Source organism: Orbicella faveolata, unplaced genomic scaffold, assembly GCF_042242905.1.
Source record: "Orbicella faveolata isolate gen_17 unplaced genomic scaffold, um_ofav_v1 contig_1, whole genome shotgun sequence".
Lineage (NCBI taxonomy): Eukaryota > Metazoa > Cnidaria > Anthozoa > Scleractinia > Merulinidae > Orbicella > Orbicella faveolata.
The window spans coordinates 15597025-15616155 of record NW_028301536.1 but is presented as its reverse complement, the minus strand read 5'-3'; the positions used below and the strand labels follow the sequence as shown (position 1 = coordinate 15616155).

The 19131-nt window shown below is 39.9% G+C and overlaps 3 protein-coding genes across 4 annotated transcripts in view; 1 reads left to right on the top strand and 2 right to left on the bottom strand.

The window, feature by feature from the left end:
- The window catches only part of LOC110050204 (3'-5' exoribonuclease 1-like), a 13732-nt gene extending 13438 nt beyond the window's left edge, over positions 1-294 (bottom strand). Inside the window, exon 1 of the mRNA XM_089291857.1 lies at positions 113-294. Within this exon, the coding sequence (XP_089147983.1) occupies positions 113-165 (53 nt within the window). The 5' untranslated portion in view covers positions 166-294. The remainder of the gene's footprint in view (positions 1-112) is intronic.
- On the top strand, positions 291-5648 carry LOC149118214 (uncharacterized). The gene is made up of 2 exons (XM_089291861.1): positions 291-577; positions 5316-5648. Exons 1-2 carry the CDS (start codon positions 397-399, stop codon positions 5531-5533), a joined length of 399 nt encoding a protein of 132 aa, XP_089147987.1. The 5' UTR covers positions 291-396; the 3' UTR covers positions 5534-5648.
- Positions 5645-19131, bottom strand: LOC149118213 (3'-5' exoribonuclease 1-like). Of its 2 annotated transcripts, XM_089291845.1 has the most exons (5): positions 18962-19131; positions 14022-14238; positions 8400-8483; positions 7499-7608; positions 5645-7059 (listed from the first exon to the last, which is right to left on the bottom strand). In XM_089291845.1, exons 1-5 carry the CDS (start codon positions 19129-19131, stop codon positions 6771-6773), a joined length of 870 nt encoding a protein of 289 aa, XP_089147971.1. In that variant the 3' UTR covers positions 5645-6770. The 2 variants fall into 2 exon arrangements, with proteins under 2 accessions (XP_089147971.1, XP_089147966.1); XM_089291840.1 differs by lacking the exon at positions 18962-19131 and having other exon boundaries at positions 14022-14524.

The window sequence follows — 19131 nt, the reverse complement described above, 5'->3', positions numbered from 1 at the left end:
TTTGTCGATTGATTAGTATCGAATTCGATCGACAACGATCGTTTTTTATCGACTATCGAAATTATCGACATGTTACGTCCTGATGTTATTTAGCCGTTAAACTTTTGCTCACCGCGAGTCCAATCCACGTTCAAGGAGGATTCGTTTTACTTCATCTTTCTTCATCTTGTTTATTCGTCCATTTGAGAGTGATATTTCCCTGTAGACAGGGTGATCACAGTAGTGTGTTGTGTTTTCATCCGTACTTTCCTTTTCATCGTCAACAAGGGATCCTTCCGCCTTTTTTGTAGTTTCGTTTTTGAAGCTAACCGCTGGCCTAAAATCGCACAAAACCGGAAATGCAAATGACAACTCTTCCGGGTAAGTGGTGTTTCGGTTTGCGTTTATGTTTACGTTATGGCACGCATCTGTTCATTCCTTCTTTTAGCCGTACTTGCCGTTTTAACTTTCAGTGTTTTCTGTAAAGATCTGCAGCCTTTTGGACTTTACAGAGGGGGTTTTTCAAAATTGGATTCAAAGTTACCTTCCAACCGTGCAAGTACATTGAGATCTGGTGGAGAGATCTTGAACAATATAGGTAAGTAAGTTGATGAGTATTCCACAGTATTTTGTTTGGATAAAAAAACAACAAAGCGTTGATAAGTTAACATCGATGAAAAGAGCACCTAATATACCTAAATTTGAAAGTCACATCACAAACAAGAAATCATCCCGTGACTTAAGTCTTCAACCCGTGTCTGTATAGGTCAGTAAAGTGTTTCAGTCGTATCATTTGCATGGATAGCAGGCATGTTTACACACCCGACGGGTTTTGATAACACCCCTGTCTGATAGCAATCCCCGGGTAGGGTTTGTTTCCAGCAGAGAAATCCTATCAGATGAAAAACTCTTAGCATGAAAAAGGAAAAAAAAAAATTAAAAATTATTCACGATGAACACGACTTCCGCAAGAAACCGAAAAACTACGTCAGAGAAAAGACCTGCTGCTGAAGCTCTACTGATACCTTATGAAATAGCTATGCCGAATTAAAACAATATTAGAAATGCGAGTTAATGGAATACATGCACGCAATCTGAAGTCTAGAGGTAAAGTAATAAAAAGTTATAAAAGTCATACAGTAAAATCCATCTGGACGATATGTGGTAAAGCACTGCACAGTAATTGCAACAAGACATTATGTCCCCCATTCAGTTTTCGTTTTTGAAAGAAAATAAGCCAAACGTGTTGTTGTCAAACTGTATGAAATTATCTTATGTCTTATATCCATGCAATAAAATTTTCAGTTGAATTATACTGCATTTATGGCACTCTACTACAGTCGATGGCTTTAAAACCTGAAAAGAGATTTGAGAAATCTATCACTCACTCACCAGCACTGTTTAACCTGTCTCCCTCAGATCTCAAGGTGTTCGTTTGGAAAGAAAGAACTTGTCTCCAGATCACTTACATGACTTTGCGTGCGAAGAAATAATCTTGGGTGGTGATTTCAATCTCGTTTTGGATGTTAAGGGGCCGGGATAAGAAGGGCGGCCTTCCCAGAACCTACCAAAATACGCTGAAAATAATCAGTCAAAATTGCAAAGAACTTAACTGATATATGGAGAACGCTGAACGCTGATAAACACGGATATACATGGCGCCGGAAGAAGCCAGAAATTCAATGCAGACTTGATTTCTTTTTAATAAGCTCAGATTTAATCTGCGATATCAACCTGGCAGACATTGTTCCCGGGTACAAAACCGATCATTCAATGATATTGCTTAAAATAGCCCTACACTACAACCCAAGAGGAAGAGGCTTTTGGAATCTAAACACCTCGCTCTTGAAAGAGGAGGAATATTTGAACTTAATCAAAACAACTATGTACCAAACAAAAAGCGAATACCAGTTTGACAACTCGGTTAATCCGACCCTGCTCTGGGATATGATCAAAATGAAAGTAAGAGAAAAATCGATTGCGTATGCAGCAGCCAAAAACTACAAAACTAAGTCCCGTGAGGATATCCTTTACAAAGAATTATCAGGTTTGGAAAAAGAATTGGATGAAAACACTGCCCTGAGCGACACACAAAAATCGCTGCTACAGTCAAAACTTGATAATCTTAGAAGTGAGATGGAAGAAATTATTGAGTATCGTACAAAGGGTGCCATGTTACGGCCGAGAACCCGATGGCATAATGAAGGAGAAAAAAACACAAAATACTTTCTAAATCTACAAAAACGACATTACAGACAGGGAACAATTAGTCGCTTAGAGAAATGTTAGAACGACTTTGCAACCACAGATAAGGAAATGCTTTATGAATGCGAGTCTTTCTTCAAGGATCTTTACTCTTCTAAGATGAAAACTGACTCGATCCTTCCAGAAAGTGACTTTTTTTTTCGGAGAACAACACCGTTTTAAGCAACGAGGAACGCGATTCCATTGAAGGTTTGTTAACTGAATTGGAATGCTTTGAAAGATATGGAACCAGACAAAAGCCCCGGAACAGATAACTTGCCTTCTAAATTTTACCAAATGTTTTGGAGTGAAGTTTCCAAACCTCTGCTAGAAGCTTTAAGTTACGGTTTTGAGATCGGCCAGCTGTCTATATCTCAAAAACGGGTGTAATAAAACTTATTCCCAAGAAGAGTGAAGAACTTTGCTACATCAAAAACTGGAGGCCACTTACACTCTTGAACTGCGATTACAAGATAGCTACAAAAGCGATTGCAAACCACCTGAAGACCCATCTCCACAAACTGATAGACAATGTCCAGACTGGTTTTTTGAAAGGACGGTTTATAGGAGAGAACATTCGTCTAATTGACAGCGTTATTAATTACACCGCTGCAAAACAAATTCCCGGACTTCTACTTTTCCTTGACTTTGAGAAAGCGTTTGACACATTGGAATGGTCTTTTATACAAGAAACACTTATTTCTTTCGGATTTGGCCCTTCCATTGTCCAATGGTTTAAACCCTTTTATAACAACACTGAAAGCTGTATTATGAACAATGCAACGGATGCGCAACCAACTTCTTTTCGGTCCACAGGGTTGTCCGCCAAGGCTTTCCTCTCTCCCCTTACCTTTTTATTCTTTCAGCCGAAATTCTGGCCAAAGCAATCCGGAAAAATGCAGACATAAAAGGTTTATTAGTTAAGAACACTGAGATTAAATTGAGCCAATATGCTGACAACACAACTTTAATTATTGATGGTTCAGAAAAGTCACTCTCTGAAGCCCTGAGGATCTTAGAAAGCTTCGAGAAAGTTTCAGGTCTCAGACTGAACAGTAAAAGACTGAGGCTCTTTGGATAGGCTCTTGTGCTGGCAAAAGTGAAAAACTGCACCCAGAAAAAGATTTCAACTGGCAAAATACAAGGGTTGAAGCGCTCGGAGTTTGGCTATCAACCGACCCGGAAATTACAATCAAACTTAACTCCGTCGAAAAAATAGAAACAATGTGGAACTGCTTGGGCTGCTAGACAGTTCGAAGACTAAGCCTTATCGGGAAAATAACAGTTCTTAAGAGTTTGGTTGCCTCCCAAGTAATTCATCTTTTGTCGCCTCTTCAAGTTCTCTCAAATTATAAAACAAATAATTGACCTCTTTTTTAACTTCCTTTGGAACAGTAAAGGTGATAAAATCAAGAGAAACGTTATCACCCAAAACTATGGCAACGGAGGACTTAGAATGATTGACATTGCTTCTTTTAATAAAGCCCTTAAGTCCGTGTGGATAAGAAAGTACCTGGACGAAAATAACAGGGGGAAATGGAAACTTTTTTTGACGCTGAGCTCGAAAAACTTGGAGGCCAAACTGTTTTTAGGGTCAACCTTGACATAAGAGACTCGACGAAGCTTGCTAACAATCTTAGCCCCTTTCTGAAAGAGATTCTCGAGATATGGTCTGAATTAAACTATGAAGGCTCAATAGAAACGGTAGAGTCCTTCCTCACACAAAGCTTATGGTATAATTCTTTGATTAGAGTTATCGACAAACCGGTTTTCAATAACAGTTGGTATCAAATGGGCATTTCTCATGTGAACCAAATCGTTAAGGAACAACCAAGCACTTTCTTGTCACCAACAGAATTTGAAAGCAAGTATCATACCAAGGTTTGCCCGTTGAAACTCTATGGAATGACATCTACCCTCCCAGAACTCTGGAAAAATAAAAAACCACCAATTGTACCACTAAATTGTAAAGAACAAGAGTCTTTCACAACCGCCTTTTTAAAATCGAGAAAGCCCACCAGACTAGCTTATCAAAAACTGGTGGAAGTAAAATGTAACTACAAAATTTCTAGTCAGGAGAAATGGAAAAAGGTTTTCCCAGAAGCTCGTGATTTGATCTTGCATAACACATACATGACTGCTGTTAAATGTACCAAAAGCACCAAACTGATTGAATTTCAATTTAGATTCCTTCATCAAACTTTGGCAACAAACGTATCTTTAGTCAAAATGGGATACAAAGATGCCATTAGTGTACATTTTGCCATGAGGAAGCTGAAAATTTCACGCATCTTTTCTGGTTCTGCAGCAAAATAGAACTTTTCTGGAAACACCTTATTGCTTCTCTAAAGGATCGTAACTTTTTATCCAACGACAATCTTCTAAACAATCTTGTCGTCTTGGGTCTGACGCCTGATACTTCCAAAAACAAGGCTGCAATTAACTTTGTTCTGTTACTTGCGAGATTCTACATTTGGCTTTGCAGAAGCAAAGGAAATATTCCAACTACTGAAAATTTTAAGCCTTTTTTAAAGCAATATAAGAAAGAAATTGAACATTTCTCTCTTTAGTAACCTTTTACCAGTTTGAAGTCTCTCGCTCTTTTTACACTTTCCTTTCTACCAGACATTCCCTTCCTATTTTCCACGCTTCAATGCTCAAAGTATATAAAGCTAAATTTCAGTGAATCAGCAGGGAAACTATCTGTAATCGTTTTGATCTCCTTTGAGTTAGAAGCTCAGTTCACTAAAATTTAACATACATCCCCGTCCCCCTTTATTTTCTGGATTTTGTAGCTTAAGTAATCCGTATTGTAAGTAACGCAAGTAGCTGTATGTTTTTTCTTTTTTTTTTTTTTATAAGTAAAGCGTAGAGTATAGCATTGTTACTAGCGTACGTATCTCACATTGTAAGTACTGTAAGTGTTGTGTTGTAAGTAGAGTATAGTATTGTTAGTAGCTTAAGTATCGCACATTGTAAGTAAGTACTGTAAGCTTTGTACTGTTAAAAACAAAACGAACAAAAAAACAAACAAATAAACAAACAAAAAAACTTGTCTTCAGATGCTGACAAATTGTTTCTGTGAAATTTAGGAGACTGGAATTCTTTACAGCAACAATACGAAGTCACAACAGCAGAAACTACGCCCAACAGTAGGGTTGATTTCAGCGAACAGCTTCGCGCTATCACTCCACGCATCAGAGCTGAATTTGATTACCACCATCACGAAAGACACCAACAACCACTTATTTACATTTCAGGTTTTGTGCGACGCCGTGTCGTCCAGCGGCTCTCTGCTGGGCGAAACTAAGATGGCGGAAAGTCTACTTGTTCAAGAAAAAATGAAACGAAACTGGAAAAAGAACGGAGAACACTACTCAATACTCCCAGCAAACAAGAATAAACACAGTGAGGTCATGAGTTGATATTCCGTCGACGAAATTCTTTTAGGCTTCAACTTCGCAACTGCGGAGTTAATTTCTTTCCTTTACACTCTATCTACAGTTTGTACATTACTACCCAAACCTTCATCGCTTGGCGCTGGCTCCTAGCCTCATTATGTTCTCTTTTTTTGTTAACCCTTTACCCCCTAAGGCGAACGGCAGTTTTTCCCAAATCGGCAAATAAAGACACTCTGCCCGTGTACAATATGCCATTTGAAAGCCACTAATCAGCTTATTTAAGAATTGACACCAGCAGCTATGAAGCAGGTAGACATTTTGAGAGAAATTGCTTTAAAATGGGAAAATGAACGACTTCAAAAATGTACCAATCTTCTACTATATTAGGTATACCACTAAACTATAGCTTATTTAGCAGCTCTTAGTGCATAGCTTGATATGAAACAAGTCCTGCATTCCATTTGCATCCCGAAAAAGGAACTTAAATCTTCTGGGGGTGGTCAACCATGTCTTGGATGGGAGGGGGTCAAAATTTTATGACTTCAATGAGCAGATCTTCATAGGACAATTTTCATGGCAAAAATTCATAGATATCTCTCAAATATTCACAAAGTTACGACCTTGTGTGCCAATTTGCACTCTTAGGGGGTAAAGGGTTAATGCTAGTTCATAAACTTAGTAATAATAAGTTACAACGATGGTACCAATTCCTTTGAGGCGATAGTTGATTCGACTTTCGGCCTCATTAACTATCACCTGTTTACTATAAATCTACTAGCTTTCTATCGCGTATGCTGTTCTCTGATTGGCTACGCTACTCACTATCTATTCTGTTGTAGATAGTAAGTAGCTTAGCAGTGTACGCTTGTTAACAAAATGGCGACCGCTACTATGCTTTTTCTATGCGTGACAGTTGACTCAGGCGGCGCCCTTGTCAACTATCACGCGATAGAAATCTCGTGTTCGTAATTTAATTGTGCAATAAATGAACAAACTCGCACGGTCTTTGCTAACATTTTGTTCACATTAAACGAACGACCTGCTATTAAAAGAAACGAACGGAAGCAAGACTAAAAAGCTCCAACTGACCAGAGTCATACTACTAAATAGTTTGACGGAGACGTTCTTGTTTGAATACAGTTAACGTTAGGTTTTATCCAAGAGGCGCTCATCGTGATTAAACTTGATTTCGCAGCCATCTTGGACCATCTTTTGTAAAATACGTGCAATGTTTCTCGCATCATCTATTCCACTGTGTGGCCTTCCTTCGAATCTCATTCCAAGATTCTTCACCATATCCTCGAGAGTGCCTTTTGGCACTTTGTAAAAATTTCTGTACAGTTTTCTCAGATTTATCCATTTCCTGGCAAACTTGGGGACGGAAATGGAGCATAATCGGCACTGTCTCGAGAAACAACGGCCCATATCCCAATGGCTACAACCAAAGGAGAGATAAAAGAGGGATTCAATAATGTGCACTGGCAGTTTAAAGTCCGTTATTAAGACTGCGTGCAAATGCCTACTTTTTTCGTTGTTCCTCTAGTTGTACGCAGGCTAAACATCCCTGTAGTCTCTATCAGATTACAAACGACAAATTTGAAAAACTATTCAACAGGTGGAGTCTTAGTGACTAAGAAGAGTGTTCTGTTTCGCAGCGTCTTATGTCCTGTGTTAATGCATTTCAATCTCTAGTTGTCATCACCAAACTTGAACAAAAACTTCCGATGTGCTCATCAGCTAATTTGCATCGTGACTAGTAAGAAGCCGACTGGAGGCGAGGTTGAAATTCAGGCTTTGGAACAGCTGTTTGGTAGCATGAAGCTTCAGATTTACAAGCGGATTTAGATATTGATATGAGTCAAATGCTGGCTTACCCATCCGTGACAACACCAAATTTATATTCTGATCCAAGTTTGTGATCCGTAAGCCACTGCTCAAACTTGGAAAGGACTTCTGGAAAAGCAGCAGCATTGTCTACAGTTTCCTTTCAGACAGAAAGAGAAGGAAAAAATGGTTCTGAAGTGAAATTTAATTACCACAAAAGCCCTGAAAAAGACATTCATTTACAAGGGAGCTGAACGTCAGTTTATTGTGAAAGATGCAATGTTCATTATTTCGCGAGCGTGGAACAAAGAAAAAAATCTGAGCCTTCAACAAGATTCAAACCCAGACCTCCCAGGCCAGATACCAGTCGGGCGCTCTTGACACGCGTCCTGCATACTACCGGGATCAGTGTCTCATGTGGAGATAAATATTCAGGCCTCCGTGAAAGAGTACCACACTGCAAGATAGATACCCTGGATAATATGAAGATTTTATTATTACAATGGGTGAATGCCATCTTAAAAATAGGCAGGGGGGATAGGGGGCGATAAGGGGGCGGATCTGATCTTCCCACACCCTTTACCCCAGTTCCCATCTTATTCACTGGAAGCTCCCGACACTTTCTCCTTTGCCTTTATGCAACATTTTACATGATTTTCTGCTTCACATCATCTCACAAGGACCGTTTCCCTCGGATTCCCACCCATTCGTTTTCTCCTGGGTTCCTGCTCTGTCTTCCCCCTAACTTAAAATAACTCATTAAAATAACTCATACTGGGAAATCAACGTCGATTATAGGATTCTATTTCTTCCAGTGATGTCAAATGACTGTTCTCATAAAAATCCCATTAAAAGAAATCACAGATTGCCAATGATTTCAACCCTAAACTTTGCTCTTTTCATTGTCAGTTGAACACGGTGTTTATTTTTTCAAATAAGCATTTAATTTACCTGTGTAACTCCAGTTAGTTCTTGACAAAACTCTGAAAGTTGTGTTTTACAGTGTGGTTTACAGTACTCGTGAAACTCTGATACCTGAAATATAAGTATATGACCAGAGACATTCAACAGAAGGTTGGAGCCCATAAGTTTTAGCCTCATACTGCAGAAGTACTGGGAGGCATAATGACCTAACGGGTAGTTCATTGGACTCTGGATCAAGTAGCCCTGGGTTCGAGCCCTGGCTGGGGACATTGTGTTGTGTTCTTGCGCAAGACACTTGACTCTCACAGTGCCTCTCTCCATCTAAGCTTCATTACCAGCTGCTGTTCCGGAAAGGAGCCCGGGAAGAACGTAGACTGTGTTTCAGAATCGAGAGAGTGGTTGAAACTTACTTATATTTAAAATTATCTGTAAGTAGCATCAGTAGTCGCATTATATTGTAAGTAGTGTAAGTATTAGTATCGTAAGTAGAATAAGTACTCGTATAGTATTGTAGAGTAAGTTATGCAAAAGTAGCATCTGTAATCGTATCGTATTGTAAGTAGTGTGTAAGTTATCGCACTGTATAACAAGTTTTGTTAGTAATGTAAGAGAGTTTAGTAGTTGGATTACTGCTGTAAATTGTGTAAGTAGCTGTACCAGTGTTGTATGTAGTGTGCATCACAATTAAAATGTTAAAAGAGCTTACTTTCCAGTCAGGTGTACAAATGGGTACCTGTGAGTTGTTGGGGCAGCCTGACAAAATGCTGAGGATAACCCTGTGACACATGTAGCGAGCTGTCCAGGGAAGAGTAGCAAAACTTCTAGCCACTTCATGCTACTGAAACCGGAATTAAGCACTGCCAGACAGCTGTGAGCTAGTTGGGCGTAAGAGGCTTTACTACTAGAAGTACTTTTCCAGGAATAGAGACAGTTTTTTAGAAATTGAGAAAATAAATTCTGAAAAATCCTATAAAATTAGGAAGATTAGAATGCCTGCTATGTGCAGAAATGAATGAATAATCACCAGCCCCCTTCTCTTGAAAAAAAGTCACATATGTAACTCTTAACCTACTCATGGAGCCCTTAGCCTACTATACATTTAGGTGGATAAAAATCAATATAATCTAATCAAGCAACAAGTTGAAACTCTAATGAATCTATTCAAGTATCAGTACAAGGAATAAATCTCTGAACAGTGGAGCAACAACAGCCAATCAACTGCAATCAACAGTCAAGCAACAACTTGAAACTCTCATGAATGTATTCAAGTGTCAGTGTAAGGAATAAATCTCTGAACAGCAATTTACTGACCTAGACCAAGGGATGATATTTAAAGGGTAAGAGAGTGAATCCCCCATGTAGGCTGTATTCTCAAGGTAATAGCTCTCAAGTTATTTTTAGACACGGTAAGCAGTTATGGTTGAAGTTACCATGTGTATTGCATAGATGATTTCTTGGAGGATGAAAAGGTGTGTAAAGCCACTTGGACTGTCCACATGAGTGACATTTAAGTCACAGGATTGGCCATTTTTAGACCCCTCCGGGATTTCATATGGCAAGAGTGATCTACAAATAACGTAAGACCCATTTCCTAATGTGCAAGGCCTTTATTAGGAATTACTGTAACTCTCTTACCCTTCATTCTATTGTGTTGATGGTGACACATTATCTGCTAATTAGGAGAGTTCCTCTTACCAACTGGTACCAAACAGCCGGTGCTTATCTCCAGTTTCATAGAAGGCTGTAACTAGGAGTATTCCTACTACACTTGGATAGAATGCTAGTCCATAACAGGGTAAGCATTCAATTTGCTGGTAGCAATTTATACACCTGGGTGAGGTCAGGAACTGTTTGAGTTAAGTGTCTTGCCCAAGGACACAACACAATGACCCTGGCCAGGGTTTGAATTCAGACCACTTGATCTGGAGTTCAGCAGCTAGGTTTACCATGAGGTTGTCTCGCCTCCCATACTTCAGAACAGGTCACTGCCTCACAGAAAAGCTCTTAGAAACATGTATCAGTTATTTCTCAGCCAAAAGACATTGACGAAACTGATTTTCTAAGTCAGTCCTCCTATTCCTTCCACAGAGTATTAATTTTGGTACTTCTCTAATTGTAGTTCTATGTCCTGCAACCATTTTTTTACATGTCTATTAAACAATTAGATTATGAGAGCTCTCAAGATTTCTATTACATGATACCTGATGAGGGCACATGCGTAGAAATCAAGAGTGAATAATCTAATTGTTTTAGGGACCGTTCATTTTTTATGAGGGAGGGGGGGCTGGTTGGATTTGGGAAGCACCATTTAAAAATCGCATGACCCCCCCTCAGCTTACCAATTTTTTCACATGGCCCCCCCTTGTAGCGGTCATTTTTTGGGATGACCCCCCCCAAAAAAAAAATTGAACAAACAATATTTAGATTTCAACTTTTTTAATATTTCTCTATTATCCCCCTACTTCACGTTATTGTGCTCACTATGAAGACAATATTTACAATCTCTATACGACAGAGAGCTGTTGTTTAAAAAACAAATCGAAAGAAAGAAAGTCAATTTCGGATCTCCTAGTTATGGCTCGCCCTGAGCGTGTGGCATTTGGCCTCTCATTGGCATCTTCCTCATCTGAATTGATGAATGCAAGAATGACGTCACTTGAGTCATCTTCTCCCCCAGAGTCAATGGCATCACTGTCATACTCATCATTGTCACTTTCATCCGTTTCACTGCTGTCAGCACTTGCCCTGTTGTCATTTTGTGTCAATATCCTGGCATTTCTCTGTGTTGGTTGGCCAGCTCTGAGAGGACTCTTCTGCTGCAAGCATGAATGTCTTACAATTGCCTTTACTTTCTCGCTCTTGCTGCTTTTCAAATGCTGCTTCAGCCCGTGGTGGTTTGAGTACTTGTTTAGTTCTGGAACACGTAGCTTTTTAAGCTTGGTTAGATCTTCGCACAACTCAGTCCAAGGATAATCCTCCTCCCTACTTAACTTTGCCTTTTCTTCTGCTCTCTTTTTCCTTTTAAATTCCAGCACTTCGAGATGCTGAAGATAATCCACCACAAACTTCGATTTGACAATAAACTTATCTGCAAATAGAGCAACGCTCTCTGGGTCAGATAAAACCAGCCTGCCACTTCCATGCTCTTTCTTCTTTATATTGTTAATCCAATCGGGGAAAGAGCGCATTACTACATGAGCATCATGAAAGAGGCTCATTCCAAAATGCGCAATAATGGCGAAAGCGACGAGTCGTTTAAGAAAAGGTATACAGCTGAACGATCCAGGCAGTTTGACATCTTACATGCAAAAGAAGCAATTTTTCTAGGTGCGGATGGCTGTTCAGAAAGGGCGAGTGAGTTTTCCATGCAAGGGTACCAGTTGAAGCCCAGTGATGGAAGAAAACTGAACTTCTCCATCAAAGAGCACAGAGCAATGGTGGAAAAGTTGAATGTCATATTGAAAGATGTAAAGGAACACGATTCCACACTCTTTCAGTCCAATGGGCTTGCTTTAAAGCAGGGCGAAGAATTTGCCCACAGTTTTAATGTAAAACAGATCAAATGTACAGAAGCTAAGTTGATGAAGGTTACGCAGGACATGGAAGCACTAGAAAATAAGAACAGCAATTATAACAGCACATTCAAAGGCATACTCAAACAGCACATCAACAAAAGGAGAAGGAAAAAAGAAAACCGCAGAAAGTCAAATGAAAGAAAGAGGAAGCGGACTGAAAACAATGTCCAATGAGTTTATGGAATCTGTGTTGGAAATCCGCTAGGAAATGATCTTCCACAATGCCTTGTGTACCCTCCTAGAACAGCCGTCCCGGAAGAGTGTCTTAAAGTTGAGGATGTTGCCACGTCGATATTTAGAATAGATGGGCCATACATCGCACAGCTCTTGGAAGGGAATTATTTCACCAATGCTGCAAGAAGCAGAATCACCACCAACCTTGAGCGGGAAGTCAGAGATTATGTTTACACCTTCATGTACCCTGAAGAGTACACTCTGACGGAAAGCATTGCTGCTTCTTACAGCATTGGTGAAAGAGACTCCCATAGCAGCACAAGCGGCGACGAAGAACTCGACGACAGCGGAGATGAAGATGAGTGCCAGTGAAAGTTGCATTCGAAAATAACAGTGTTAAATACTTCTTTTCAGTAGCTACAAATGCTTTTTGTTGCCAAACGTTTTTTTAAAGCAGAAGGAAAGTTTGTAATAAATTTATATCCTGCCTTCTATGTTTATTCTATGGCAATTTTTTTGATATTCAAACATTATGCCATTTTAAAGTTTTACTAAAATATTTCACGTGACCCCCCTTTTCCCTTATTTTTTTGGGATAGCCCCCCCTCGAAAGCCATTTTTTTTCCACATGGCCCCCCCCCAAATCCCACCAGCCCCCCCCCACCTTATAAAAAATGAACAGTCCCTTAGTATAAATCTACTAGTCGTTCAAAACTTTATCTAAATCCCCTTCACAGACACTTTGAAAACAGAAAGAATCTGCCGTCATTTTGATAACAACCACACACTGTTAGGTACTCACTATCTATCACAGAATAGATAGTGAGTAGTGTAGCCAATCAGCAAATGGTGTTCGTGATAGAACGCTAGTAGATATATACTAATAATATATAGATTTAGCCAAGCCTAAAGGCGGAGCTCCTGGGCTGGGTTGTTTTAAGTCTGATGAAACTAACCCAGGATAAGCAAGAATTTTGATTTGAGTTTGTAACTCTGTGGTGGTTTTCTGTTTATATTGTTTGGCCTTCTGTTTCAATCCAATCGAAAAACAACATTTGGTCAGCGGTCAACTTAAAAAAACATGTGATCTCGATGAGCTCTAAACATGAGCCTGTGATATGGTCACGTGATACTGGTCAGCAAATACCTTGCTTTGACAGGTGTCAATTGACCGTAACATAGATGACCAATGTAACAGATGTATAGTGTAAACCTAGGCTTCGTGACTTGGTCGACCTATTAGCTGGAGTATTGCTGCCGTGTTGCACAACATAGTCATCATTTTCGTTGTCGTAGGGTGCCCGTGCCCGCGATCCATGCCACTAGCAATGTTGACCATGAAAAAAGAGATGCATGGGTTTCTACTTCTAGGTGTGCATGTGGTTCTCTTCCTATAGTTATGGTGCTCAGAGCTCCGCTATTAGGCAATGCAATGAAAGAGCTGGCTTCAGCTCATCTGTGATGGAGAGTGGCCCAACAGAGGGCATAGGACTGGACCAGTTGGAATCAGTGGCATGAAAAGGACAGATGATGATTATTATTAGGCATTAATTAATAGACATAGAATTACTGTTAGTCAGTCTAGGAATACAGATTTACACAACTTTGTTGTAGTCATTACCATTGTTGAAGAGAGCGTTTGACTGTACTTGGCTGGTACATTTTCAAAATACATCTCTCATATTAATACATATTTTTTAACACATCCATTTCTACAGAATACAAAGCAATTATTAGTAGTATTTTGAGGTGATAAATCACTCATGAGGGATTCAAACATATAGGAATAAAATCCTTCCTTTTTCCCATTTAAAATTTTCAGGACAAGCTGTCATTGGGTGGCTTTGTGTGGCTAAATTGACAGTGCACAGTTTAGCTAATGTCTCAGCAATTCACTCACCACTTCTAGAGTAGTCGCATCCACGAGTACAGCAGGAAACTCTATTATCTCATGAATGTAGTCCTTTGGATTATCTTCCTCACAAGTTGCTTCAAAATCTATAACACAGTAAAAATGAACTTCATTCATCCTCTTTTCCTGTGCCAGTTTAGCTTGCACTAATTTCTCTTTCTTGATGTGGTTCTTCAATCGCTTTTGAAGAACTTCCTTTACTCCCCTGTGAAGAAAATGCAATTGATGAACAGTCAGCTCATGTTTAAAGATATGAGAGATTGTTGTAGTTAAGTACAGAAATTTAGCAAAAAAAAAAAAAAAAAATAAAGCATGGAAAAAAGAATAGAATTGGATGGGATTTAAACTCATGACCTTCATAATACAAATGCAGTCCTGGGAGCTAGTCATGTTGTGATTTTGAAGACTTGAGTTCGAGAAATTCATCAAAAGGTAAGGAAACAGAAGCGTGAATCAATTCACTAGTAAAAGTATAAGTGTACTTGAAGATGGTGAAGAAATGCAAGTGAATACAGGACTGCCATAAAGGGATGTAACCCATAACAACTGTACATGTTATGGCTGAGTAAGCTTGATGGGCCCTTGATGTTAAGGGTGAACTTGCCCGTTATTCATAACATTAACCCACAAAAAACAATTTTGTTACAGGTGTGAGATTTTATAATAATGTCATTATTTCTGTATGGATTAGAAGTGTGGGGCTCCACCTATCAAGGCAAATATTTAGATCAGATTGACACTTTTTTTTGGCGAGCCTATCGTTTTAGCTATACCAATAAGATCATTTTGATATCTGATGTTATAAAGGATAGGGACAGTGATCTTTTCAAAAGAATCACAAGTGACACTGGCCATGTACTATATGACTTGCTCCCACCCAAACGTAACAGAGCTCTTAGAGAAAGGGGCCATGGCTTCATACTCCCTAAAGTTAAAAAGGAATGATTCAAATGGGCTTTTGTAAATAATGTCTTTTTAAATTTATTTCTTAAAATTTTTCTTGCAATACATATGATAGGTTTTTTCTAGTTTAGCTTAGTTTGTTATTGATTGTAAAGCCACACGTATGTTGTGACTGATTTCTTAATAAAGACTTCTACTACTATTAATGCAACAGGTGACTCAAAACATAACGACAACCCTGGAATAATTCTATGAAACACGTTATATTTCAACAGTGGGAGAAAGAACCAAAGACGCAAGAGATCACTACAATTATGTGAGCAAATTTGGTAGTTGAGAAAATAAAACCTGGAAAAATATTTGAGTTTGAACAAGATTCAAATCCATGACCTTTTTGATACTGGTGTGGTGCTCTACCAACACAGCTATCGAGCAAGTTGGTGGCTGCTCATGTGGTGAATTTTGTAGAATCCGTAGAATGAACTCAGGACAACTCAACACAACACGTGTTTAATCAACATGGCGACCCATGAAAGCACAAGGTCCCAGCATGCACTGCAAGCAAAGAATATGCATGACAAATAAATATATAGGCACTTCCCTTCCTAGTGCAATCGAGTGAACTGATTAACAAAGATAAAGGTAATTGTATGTCTGCAAGCATTGTTCCCTCCTTAAGCCTTGATTTGATGGTAACTTTAACTACTACTTAACAGTTTGACTATCAAATATTTGATAGTGCATAGCACAGTCTCTGAAGTGCATAAATGCAATAACAGTTTCTTAGACTGCCCTGATAAAGTCAAACATATTAGTCTAGAGGTCCAATCGATCAGGTGGCCTAACGACTCTCCCTGAATGTGTTTGTAATGGAGCTGTTTGACTGTGGACAGACTGCACTGGAGCTTCAGTTATGGTACCCGGGAGCTGAGATAGCAATGGAACTGTTTGACTGCAGACAGGCTGCAATGGAGCTTCAGTGTGGGAGCTGAGATGGGCCAGTCATTTCTTCTGGGTCTTGACCAGCATGGTAGCTTGCAGTATGGGTGAAAGTGGCTGGCTTGTCTGCCTTTAAAGGGGACAGTAGATCTGTCATGTCATACTGTGCCCTTCTCTGTTTTGACAAGAAAGGAGTAAGGATACTGAGTGCGCCCTTGTATCTTCCCTATTCTGGTCTCTGATCCATACTGTTTCACCAGTTGTCAAGTCAGGAAGTTCCTTTGCTTGGTGTTGTTGGTTAAAGCTTCGCCTTTGGTTGGATCTGCTGATTTCTTCTTTCTTCACAACTTCTTCACGTTCTCTCCTCAAGTCTCTGGGTGCCAATGTCTTTGTAGCGACAGGGAGCTGAGTCTGAAGTCTTTCTCCCATAAGTAGTTCACTTGGTGAGAGACCGGTTTGCACGGGAGTAGATCTGTAGGTGAAGAGTGCAAGGTAGGGGTCATCATTGTTCTTTAACAGTCCTTTTACAGTTCTTACAGCCCTTTCAACCTCTCCATTTGCTCGAGGGTGTCTGGGAGAATAGTCATGTGAACAAACCCATAACTGGCAGCAAACTCTTGGAAGGATACTGGACTGAAACAGGTGTCCACTGTGTGAGATTACTATGTCTGGTATACCATGGGTTGCGAATAGCACCTTGGAAGTTATGATCACACTCTTTCCCATTTGTGTTGTGAGAAGCTTGCTTTCGACCTGCCTGGAATAGTAGTCAATAGTGATGAGGTATGTTTGTCCCTCATACTAAAGCGAATTCTTCCAAATCCTCTCCCAAGGGTGATTGGGAAAAGATGATGACACCAAGGGCTCCTTGGGTTCTGGCAGTTTGTTTGCACACGTGAAGCATGCTTTGACCATGTCTTTGATGGGTACAGATAGCCCTGGCCACTGAACTGACATTCTGGCTCTAGCACTACATTTGCTAATGCCGAGGTGACCATGATGGATGCAGTCTCGTACTTTCAATCTTAGAGCTTGTGGGATTACGATGCGTTCATCATTGAGGAGAAGATCGTCAACGACTGCTCAGTGAACTCTGCTTTTGCAATATGGCCTGAGTAGGGGTTGATGGGGCATGTATACTGGCCAACTATCTTGGCAATACCTTCTGACTTGCATGCATACTTCATCATTTCACTGAACTTCTATGATCTCTTGAAGGTGCTGAGCAGTTGCAGGAAGATGGTTCATTGTGGAGCTAGCAAAGGCTTCAACCTCTTTAATGAACTGTATGTCAGATGTATTTGGGGAAATGGCTGGAGCACATGACAATACACGAGCTGAAATCTGACATTTAACAGGAACTTGCAAGACTTTGGGGTTGTATCGCATCATTCGGGGACGGAAGCACAATATTCTAGGAGGCATCTTGGACAACTCATTTGTTGTAAGGAGTGGAACAAGAGGCTTGTGGCTTGTGAGTGGAAGTTGACTCGGTTGTGGATGTGTTTGGTTTTGTTCTGCTCCCAAGGACAATCCTTGTTGTGGAGCTGGTTCTGTTTCAGGCATTTTTAGGGTCAACCACCACTGCCACCAGGTAGAATCCGGAAAATGAACTCCTGACAGCTCAACACAACACAGGTTTAATCAACATAGCGACCTGTAAAAGCACAAGGTCCCGGCATGCATTGCAAGCAAAGAACACGTATAACAAAATACATATATGGGCATAACTGTACAAGTTTGTGGTAAAATTGTGGATTGTGAAGATCTGTAAAATGAATATATTGGAACTAAAAGAGAAAGATTTCAGGACACACGAGACCATCCCAGTTAAGCACTACGCAACTTAGGACACGTGGTTGAGGAAAAAAAACCTGAATTCACTAACATCTTACAAAATAAATTTGCTGAATGAAATACTTTCAAAATTATTTGACATCATGCCAGTACTGCTTTTTGCACCAAGTTGTCAAATCATTCAAAAGTAATGGCAACAAAATAGTGGAACTGATCTTGACTGCTAATGATCTATCAACTGGGAGACAGACTACTGACAGTTGACCAAAAAATTTCAACCACTGGTAAAACACATCTAATATATATCAGTAAAATAAACTTGAAGAAGTATCCATGATACTCTTTCATAGGCAACTTTAAGGTCACATGGCATCTGATGATGAAACTGATCCCTCACTGAACTACTTGAACTGGGCAGCATTGCAAACAGCTTCACAGAGGGAAACATTGCACTGTTGCCTATGAATGCTGAATGTGGGCCGCTATTTTCTCACTGAGTCTACTAATATTGTAGCTGTGCTAATAAAAAATCGGGTCATGTGTAGCAACCCTTGTAAGGTCTCACACGAATGTCGATACCCTTTTAGGGAACAATAGACCAAACAACAGAAAAAATGCCCCTACCCCTAAAAAAATAAGAGCTGCCACAATAATTAAACAATAACAGCATACAAGAGCTGCTACACTTCTGTAAAAATCCCACTCAATCACTGTTCTCTTGGGGACCAGAAATTGTTTAGATTAAATCTCTAATTATGTCTCCCTTGGCTCTGACAGGGAGGATTCCTGGAAAACAAAAGTAACTATTTCTTTTGGTGCCAGTCACTAAGTTTGAAATATTCCTCCAGCCATAAAATGTTCCTCCAGCCAGTCACAGGGGTGGGGGCGGGGGGGGGGGGGGGGAAGGTAGGGAAACATTGATAGAAATGCAACAGCCTACATCAGTGGTTCAGGTAACGTCTGTCTGATTACTTTTCCAAACGTTCGAGACCACCAACGCGCAGAAAAAAGGAAGTGTGACGGAAACTTACTCCAAGAGAATAAACCATGTACAATTTGACAACGTCTGTTATACAAGATACAGTGGATTCCCGATTTTTCGAACCTCCGGGGGAAACGAAAATTGGTTCGAAAAAATCGGATGGTTGGAGAAATCGGCGTTAAAATTACAGTGTTCGACTGAGGAGAGGGAAACGACTTTTGGTTCGAGTTATCCGGAGGTTCGAATAAATGAAGGTTCGAGAAATCGGAATTCCACATTACGTTATTTAGCTTACACTTTTGCTCACCGCGAGTCCAATCCCCGTTCAAGGAGGATTCGCTTTACTTCATCTTTCTTCATCTTATTTATTCGTCCATTTGAGAGTGATATTTCCCGGTAAACTGGGTGATCACAGTACTTTGTTGTGTTTTCATCCGTACTTTCCTTTTCATCGTCAACAAGGAATCCTTCCGCCAT

Bases quoted from the DNA above. Each gene is read 5' to 3' on its own strand.
- LOC149118214 (XM_089291861.1), top strand. From the start codon at position 397: ATGGCACGCATCTGTTCATTCCTTCTTTTAGCCGTACTTGCCGTTTTA. The intron at 578-5,315 runs GTAAGTAAGTTG...TGTGAAATTTAG, and splicing joins AGAGATCTTGAACAATATAG to GAGACTGGAATTCTTTACAG.
- LOC149118213 (XM_089291840.1), bottom strand. From the start codon at position 14,459: ATGAATTTCTCGAACTCAAGTCTTCAAAATCACAACATGACTAGCTCC. The intron at 8,484-14,021 runs GTGAGTGAATTG...CTTATATTTCAG, and splicing joins ATGCGACTACTCTAGAAGTG to GTATCAGAGTTTCACGAGTA. The intron at 7,060-7,498 runs GTAAGCCAGCAT...CTTTGGTTGTAG, and splicing joins TTTGGTGTTGTCACGGATGG to CCATTGGGATATGGGCCGTT.